General features: G+C 47.5%; 1 protein-coding gene across 6 annotated transcripts; it reads left to right on the forward strand.

Moving 5' to 3' along the window:
* The first annotated feature begins 217 nt into the window (after positions 1-217).
* mapk13 (mitogen-activated protein kinase 13) lies at positions 218-6,973 on the forward strand. 6 transcript variants are annotated; one of them, XM_028994969.1, is made up of 12 exons: positions 901-1,898; positions 2,066-2,195; positions 2,280-2,338; positions 2,425-2,530; positions 2,609-2,638; positions 3,300-3,347; positions 3,436-3,550; positions 4,415-4,486; positions 4,937-5,016; positions 5,152-5,230; positions 6,386-6,559; positions 6,719-6,973. In XM_028994969.1, the coding sequence occupies exons 1-12, from the start codon at positions 1,783-1,785 to the stop codon at positions 6,802-6,804; spliced, it is 1,095 nt and encodes a 364-aa protein (XP_028850802.1). In that variant the 5' UTR covers positions 901-1,782; the 3' UTR covers positions 6,805-6,973. The 6 variants fall into 6 exon arrangements, with proteins under 6 accessions (XP_028850799.1, XP_028850798.1, XP_028850797.1 ...); XM_028994966.1 differs by adding an exon at positions 218-240 and having other exon boundaries at positions 1,541-1,898; positions 2,425-2,638; positions 4,937-5,230; XM_028994965.1 differs by having other exon boundaries at positions 813-1,287; positions 1,541-1,898; positions 2,425-2,638; positions 4,937-5,230.
* The last annotated feature ends 1,400 nt before the right edge of the window (positions 6,974-8,373 follow it).

Below are 8,373 nucleotides of genomic sequence, written 5' to 3' on the forward strand. Positions count from 1 at the left end.
CCCACCAAATCGGAAGCCCGTCATGCCCCGCAGCATCTTTTCACGGGAGACGCGCCTCCGAGCTCGTTAGGAAAAAATCCCCGCTGATATCCAATCTTCTGGAGAGAGGAGGGAAAGAAACGAGTGGCGGGGAGCGGGAAACGCGTGGGCCGTTTCGCGCGTCGCCAGCGCGCCATCTAGTGGACATCTAGTGAAATTGTCTGAAAGTTGAGTCGTGGCAACTGGACTTCCTTCTTTAAGGTAGATGCGCTTCATTCTCGTTCTGAGGGAAGTTGGCTTGTGACCGCAAATCTATCCTCCAGGTTGGTCTCACCTCCTTCCTGCTGGAGTGGGCTTAAGTGAAACAGGGCAGTGGGGTGGGTAGGTGTGACAGCCCCACACCCGGCAGCTGTGTTGCCAACCTGGTGGACGTGTGAATCGGGCCTGATTTTCCTGGGTGATGGGTGAAAGGGCAGCATTATAGGTTAAGATAAGTTGTGTCGGAGGCCTCCACCTCTGTTGATTTGCACATGCAAAGCTTCCTCCGCTCCTCTCTCAAACCACCTATCTTCTCTGTTCAATATTTGGAACATTTGTCCTTTGTCCTTCAGAATAAAGTACACTGCGTGCTGGGGTGGTAGTAGCCTAGTGGGTAGCACACTCGCCTATGAACCCCACTTGCTACCATTGTGTCCCTGAGCAGGACACTTAACCCTGAGTGTCTCCAGGGGGGACTGTCCCTGTAACTACTGATTGTAAGTCGCTCTGGATAAGGGCGTCAGATAAATGCTGTTAATGTTAATACTGGATCCGTGTTGCCAGATCTCGCGTCGTTCGCGTTGCGCGTAATAACGCGCAGTTTTTGTAGCCGAACCGATTGCACTAGTGGCGGGATTTTGGGTTGATTATAAAGACGTTCTTCGCGCAGCTTTGCATCTTTAACTCGCAAATTCCCCAAGCGACTTCCGGGTTCGGTCATGTGACAACGTGTGACCTCGTGTTCCCGTGACATCAAAACGAAAGCGGCTGTGTGCGTGAGTTAGAAAGAAATGTAAAACATTCCGTTCTTTTAGTAAGTGCAGTACGTACCGTAATATTGCAATACGTACCCTCTATTCAACTCTCACCTATTTCGACCACATAACCTGGAATGAGTTAATATTTTATTTAAAAAGTGTGAAAATCCTGATGTGATATGTAAAGTGAAAGTGGAGTGATATTTGTAGTGCCATGGAAAGGTCATAGAAAATCCCATTCGCGGCTTCACGAGGTTCGAATTAACAGGAAGAACGATCAGATCACGAATAGGTTAGTAATAATGCAATAATAATAATATATCTAATGTGCAATAACATGTAACCCACACACGCTAAATACATAACATACACTGTATATAAAACCACGATTTGTAATTGCTGCCCCTTGTCGTGTTTATTTGTGGATTTGTATTTTTCTACACGTATGTCTGCACTGCAGGATCTGATTTTTAATCCCATTTCACGGCCGTATATAGAGCATAGTATATAAAAGCCCTTCTGTTCCGTGCTAATGGCGTTTGTAGCCGTGGTGAAGGAGGAAGTGCGGAGCGCCGGTGACCGGCGGCGTCGAGCTCCTCAGCCCCGGGCTTGGCGCGGTTCTCCGGCGGGCGGGGGAGCTTTTGGCAGCAGACCGCGGCGACGCAAGTTGCGGCAAGACGCGGCGCAGACTCCTTAACACGCATCCGGGCGGAGAAGCAGCGACGAGCGACTCCGGTCCCATCGCGCTCGTCGGTCCGTTCACATTTGAACAAGCAGACGGAAGCAAATGGAGTCGCACCGAGCGCGCTTCGTCCGGGAGGAGATCAACAGCACGACGTGGGAAGTCCCCGACAAGTACCGAGCTCTCAAGCAGATCGGTACGGGCGCCTACGGCTCCGTGTGGTGAGTCCGAGCTGGTCACGCCACGCTTCTGGTCACACTGCTGGTTACACCACGCTGGTCACACTGCTGGTTACACTGCTGGTTACACCACACTTCTGGTTACACTTCTGGTTACACCATGCTGGTCGCACCACCGGCTTCATTGGGCTTCGTTTTAACCCCGGCAGCTCGGCGTTCAACGACAAGACGGGCGAGAAGGTGGCCATCAAGAAGCTGCACCGGCCGTTCCAGTCCGAGATCTTCGCCAAGAGGGCCTACAGGGAGCTGCGGCTGCTGAAGCACATGAAGCACGAGAACGTCAGTATCCGGCCACCCGGGCCTGCGGGGGCCGTTCCGTGGCCCCTGGACGCCGCCGCTTGTCTAATCGCTGCTCCCTTCCAGGTGATCGGGCTGCTGGACGTGTTCACGCCTGCCCGCGGCTTGGAGGACTTCCACGACTTGTGAGTTCGCCTGCAGCCGCGCGCGGCGCCGGGGAGCGTTTTCCGCCCTCGGTGTAACCCTGACTCGAACCCTTCCGGCGTTACAGCTACCTGGTGATGCCCTACATGTACACGGACCTGTCCAAGGTGCGGGGGCTCCTGACGGAGGACCGCGTCCAGTTCCTGGTCTATCAGATGCTGTGTGGGCTCCAGGTTTGTCGGACGCACCGTCAGGGCCACGCGGCCTGGGCTGTCGGTCCTGATTCTGTCCCCGCTTTGTCATTTCCACAGTACATCCACGGCGCAGGCATCATTCACAGGGTGAGTGGAACCGGGACGAAGTCCGTACACGTCGGGAACGCCTTTAGCGCGTCGACTGGAGAAGCGGGCCGTCTGTGTTCACAGTTCGGCAACGTTGCGGCGTTTCAGGGGGTTATTAGTCCAGACAGCAGCTCCCTGCTGAAGAACGGCGTGCGTTACGGCAGCGTTTGCCCTCTGTGGGCGCCGGATTCATTGTAATTTGATTGTCAGCTGATATCGGGTTCTTGCCCAGCAGCGGGAGCTGGACCGCAGTGCATTGTGGGACCACGGGTAAGATAGACGATCAATATTGAGACGTTTTGCATTTGGGTGCGTTGTGCAAAACCAATGCAACAAATTGGATTTTCGTCGGGTCGCACGGTGTCCTCTTAAATAAAAGTGTGAGTAGGTAGTATCGATACTCTGAATGTTTCCTGATGGTTCAGTCCTGGTGGAGGATATTTGCATGGAGAAGTGCTGCTGCTGTGTTGATTCTGGTTCCATCTGGAGGTGGCCTAGTTGCGGCCTTATATTTTACAAATCATATAGCCTTAAATACCTGAATAAAAAAAATAAAAAATAACGATCCACCCATCTACTTGTTTATTTCGTATTTCTCGGCGTTAAAACGAGTATTTTATCAGTGACCTGTACGTAGTTATAAAATCACTTCCTCTTTCAGGACCTGAAGCCTGGTAATTTGGCGGTGAACCAGGATTGCCAGCTCAAGGTATGCAGAGGCGTAGACTCGCGAGCCCGGCAGCTCGGGGAGACGTTCTGTACCACTCGCCATGACGACTCGATGTGTTCCAACGCAGATCCTGGACTTTGGCCTGGCGCGGCACGCCGAGCCGGAGATGACGGGCTACGTCGTGACTCGCTGGTACCGAGCCCCGGAGGTCATACTGAACTGGATGCACTACACCCAGACTGGCAAGAAAGCCGCCGCTTCTCTCCAGCAGCCTTGGAAAGTGCTGGCCGCCCTGGCTGGTCATTTCCTTCATTAAACGTGTCTGTGTTCTTCTCGCTGGGGAGGCGATTTGGTTCGCTGTTCGTTATATTCGTCTCTCTCCTCAGTCATATTGAAATGTACGTTGAGTAGACACGCCTACAAATAAGTCCTACGCCCGTATTGGCCTCAAATAAAAATAAAAAAATCACCACAAAAGAAAAATGATGAAATAGTGAATAAAAACGGCAAAGCTCCGTGAACTGTAATGGAATTACTTACATTTATGGCAAAGTCTTGGGTATTTACTCATCACAAATTTTTGTCCAATCCTGTAAATGAGTAAATGTAAATGCTGTAAATGTAAATGAGTAAATGACCCCTTAATTGTTTAAACGGCGAAGGCTAATCTGTTCATTCAGTGTCAGGTAGGGAAGCACCACTAGACGGAGCTGTTGGGTTGTGAATGTGCAGTTGTCAGGCAGAGTTGTCCCCATTCTCTGTATTATTCCTCAGGACAGTAAATGGAAGGATGGTAGTAGCCTAGTGAGTAACACTCACCTATGAACCAGAAGACCCAGGTTCAAATTCCACTTACTACCATTGTGTCCCTGAGCAAGACATGTAACCCTGAGTGTCTCCAGAGGGGGACTGTCCCTGTAACTACCGATTGTAAGTCGCTCTGGATAAGGGCGTCTGATAAATGCTGTAAATGTAAATGGAAGGAATCCATCAACGTCTCAAAAATAAACGATAACACAGATACATGAACATGTCATTTTAAAAAATATGAACTGTCCATGAAACTAGGATTTGTGAATCTCTATTTTGACTATTTTCCATCTTAGTGGACATCTGGTCAGTTGGCTGCATCATGGCGGAAATGATCAATGGGAAAACCCTCTTCAAAGGCAAAGACTGTATCCTTTTCGATTTCTGGGCCTCATTCATTCGTTTCATAACGTCTTTGCTAGAAATTGGACACGCTTTCAGAATGTGTGACTAAGTGAATCTGAAGTGATTTTCATTGTGACACACTGCAGCACAGCAGATGGTGACACAACCAAACGTGTCCTCTGCTTTTAACCATCAACCTTGGTGAGCAGCGGGCAGCCATGACAGGCGCCCGGGGAGCAGTGTGTGGGGACGGTGCTTTGCTCAGTGGCAGTGGTGTTGACCCTTATGCTGGCCGGGTGACCCATCCTACATTTCATCCCTTTCAACTTCATCTAAAGCCGTGAACGATTTACACAGGGTCCCCGGCACCAGAACCCTTCACTCTGACATATGTAACTTTTTGAGGGCCGTCTTGTGTTGCTTTTATGTTCTTGCATAGATCGTCAACCTTTTCTTTAACCTCTGACACTCAGACATGGATCAGCTGACGCAGATAATGAGAGTAACTGGCGTGCCGGGCCCTGAATTTGTTAATAAATTGGACAGTCAAGAGGTATTTCTGATGCTCACATTAAAATCTGCAACGCTGGAATGTGCAATCACGTGTCTAGAAAGTCTAGATCCGCGCGGCGCTCTGGCTCAACCGTACGCGGTGGCAAGGATTTCAGTTTGCAGACTTGTCTTTCAGGCCAAAAGCTACGTGAGCTCCCTCCCCCACTACCCTCGCAAAGACTTCTCCACCTTGTTCCCCCGAGCCAGCCCCGAGGGTGAGTGGCCCGACGCCTTTTTATTGTATTATAGAACACAGAGAGAGAGGAGAGGGGTCGGGGGTTGGAGAAACGGCCCAAATCAAAGGAAGCCAGCCCGCCTGCATTCTCGAGCGAAGCCTTAAATTTTTTTTTTTTTTCGGAGAAACCGGTCACTGTAAAGTGAGATCGGAGGTCACTGGAAAAACACTGAGGTCAGGGTGAACTGACCTGTGGCTTAGAAATACAGCTGTCACTGTCGGAGAGGCGGTGGCAATAAGGTGCATTGTTAATGGTCATTTTTGTACATGAATACAATGTATGGTGACACTTTTTTTTTTTCCTATGCTGTGCACCACAACATTTTCTGCTGACAAGAGTTGCACGAATGTAGATCACGAACCAGGTTTCATGTTTCATGTCATGTTAAAAGGGGAGAATAGAAGGAATTACCTTTGAGAAAGTTGTAGACTAATAGTGTAGATTAATTGAGTATAATCAATTACAATTTGAGTATAACCTGACCTACGGTTAGGTTAGTACTTGGCTCAGGCCGAAAGGTTTCACTGAACTGAGTTACACAGATCAAACACAGTGGCGTATGTAGAGTTTCGTGTGCTGTCATCTACATCGAGGTTCCAGCTGGTAGCAGAAAAACAAGCCACGGTAACCAGCACAGCACATTATTGTACGGTTTATACTTATTATTCCACCGACTTTGGGAGAATTTGGAGGTTTGACACTCGCATTAAGGGCGACCATTTGTATTCATGTAGTTTTTTTGTATTATCATCCTTTCAATCAGTTGCATTTTCCACTCGGCCGTGCTGAGAGCGGCTCTCCGGAGCGCGGGCGGAGACGCTGTTTTATTCAAGTTCAAATCGAGAATGCTTGTCAGTAAGCAGGCTTTTTGCCCCCTTGATTGTAGTACGTATGAAATATAAATCTAAGTGAAAGTGAAGTGATTGTCATGGTGAAGCACAGCACACGGTGACACAACCGGGTCTGCCTCTTTACCCGCTAGGCCACCACTGCCCCTGTAAAAAAAAAAAAATAATAATAATAGCACAATTATGAAACTATTAGTGACCCCCTCTTCATAAATGAATGCATGTGTGTTAAGATGTGGTGTGGTTTTTAACTGGCCGGTAAAATGCAGGGCTTCTTTGTTCGTAGCGGTCGACCTGCTTGAGAAGATGCTGGTGTTAGATGCCGAAGCACGCCTCACGGCCAGCAAGGCTCTGGACCATGCTTACTTTGACGGCCTGCGGGACCCCGAAGATTGTCCAGATCCGCTGCCGTACGATGACAGCTATGATAATGCAACGCTGCCCCTGGAGGAGTGGCGCCGTAAGTGCACCCTTTTCTTCGATGGTGGTTACTGTGCACCGGTACTAGTAACCGGTCTCATCCAGCAAGGCATCAAATGTCGAAGTCATTAAGATGGTCGAGTATGTTGCGATGGTCTGTGTTCACTGACATAGAGCTGTTCATTTACTTTCTCTGAAGGACTGTCGTTTAAAGAAGTTAAGAGTTTTGTCCCCTTCCCAAGGAGGGACTCCAAGAGACGGAATACGCTGACAATGTCACAGTGATGGTGTCAATTTTACACTACGACTCGTTCTGCTGACAGACAATCTGGTGCAAAAAGATGAGCTAATGGCAAACTGCATCTGAAACGTTGCTGAAATGTTACTTTCATGTTGGTTTCATGCTTGTAAAATGAAAGGCTATTTTTAATAAACAGAACTGACATATACTTAACTTTTCTGTTGTAATTTCGAGACGATTATGCATTTGGATATTTTCTGCATTGCAATGTTGTTCAAGCCCCTCTGTTTCTGAACTCAATAATGAGTTTCAGAGTTTCACTGATATAATGAGCCAAGTCATATGACAACCATTAAATTTTGGCATTTTTTAGCGGCATGAAAAAAACACTCCAGAAATAAATTTAGCAAATCGCATCTGAGACTGCATTTTAAAGTTGCAAAAAAATATTTTTTATCTGTAATGACCATGAATTACTTTTGGCTTTTGCTTGGATTCTGAGTCTTGTGGTTGGAGTATGACAAGTAAGGCTTCTTGTGCTGAATACACTTCTTAAACCTCACCAGATGGCAACAGTCCCTTTGCCTTTTGTTGCCCAGAAATGGCCACAGCTCTTTTTTTTACAGGAGAAATGTTTGCCACGGATGAGACAAAGCACGCAAGCTATGAGTTATGGGTTATTTCTGGTGCATGTATGGTGATTGCGTGAATGTATGAAACAGCAAATACACATACTGAGGACCAATCAATGTAATTTTAGAAAAACGTACAAATCTGAATACTAACAATTGAGTTAATTAAAATAAATTTGAAGAGTGGCAAGAGGATGGATTTTGTTGGAGTGCAAACATCAACAGTTCAAAAAAGAAGTGATTGTCATTGTGAAACACTGCAGCACAGCACACGGCGACATAACAAAATGTGTCCTCTGCTTTTAACCATCACCCTCGTTAAGCAGTGGGCAGCCAGGATAGGCGCCTGGGGAGCAGTGTGTGGGGACGGGGCTTTGCTCAGCGGCACCTTGGCAGATCGGGATTCGAACCGACAACCTTCTGATTGCGGGGGCCACTTCCTTAACTGCAAAGGCACACGAAGAATAACTCCCACCAGGTTCAAATCCCACTTACTACCATTGTGTCCCTGAGCAAGACACTTACTCACTGTCCCTGTAACTACTGACTGTAAGTCGCTCTGGATAAGGGCGTCTGAAAAATGCTGTAAATGTAAATGTAGCGGTAAGGAATTCTCTAAAGAAACATTTCATAGTACTGAAAGACACTTTTTGACGTGGTTCGTGTTAATATTGTCATGTGATGCGCGTTTTTGGTCAAGGGCAGTTAATAATAAATAAATATTTCATACAATCAATACAATTGCCATATATGTGGTATATAATGGCAGCCATCAAAGAGGTACTGTGAAAAGTGCAACTGCAATATTCTATGTAATTAAAGTAACCGATACATTTTATTAACCCTTAAAAGGTGGTAAACCATGTGCAACGAGGACATTAGGATTCGTTTTTTGCAACGTTTAGGCTGAAGAGTTTATTTAATTTATCGGGTATTTTCCGTGCAGTTAACCGGTGTGCGTGTTTCCGGGCGCTGGCAGTA

The sequence above is a fragment of the Denticeps clupeoides genome, chromosome 10, assembly GCF_900700375.1.
Source record: "Denticeps clupeoides chromosome 10, fDenClu1.1, whole genome shotgun sequence".
Taxonomy (NCBI): Eukaryota; Metazoa; Chordata; class Actinopteri; order Clupeiformes; family Denticipitidae; genus Denticeps; species Denticeps clupeoides.

Coding starts and splice junctions, on each gene's coding strand:
- mapk13 (XM_028994966.1), top strand. CDS start 1,783: ATGGAGTCGCACCGAGCGCGCTTCGTCCGGGAGGAGATCAACAGCACG. Junction 2,639..3,299: donor GCGCAGGCATCATTCACAGG/GTGAGTGGAACC, acceptor TTCCTCTTTCAG/GACCTGAAGCCTGGTAATTT. Junction 3,551..4,414: donor GATGCACTACACCCAGACTG/GCAAGAAAGCCG, acceptor TTTCCATCTTAG/TGGACATCTGGTCAGTTGGC.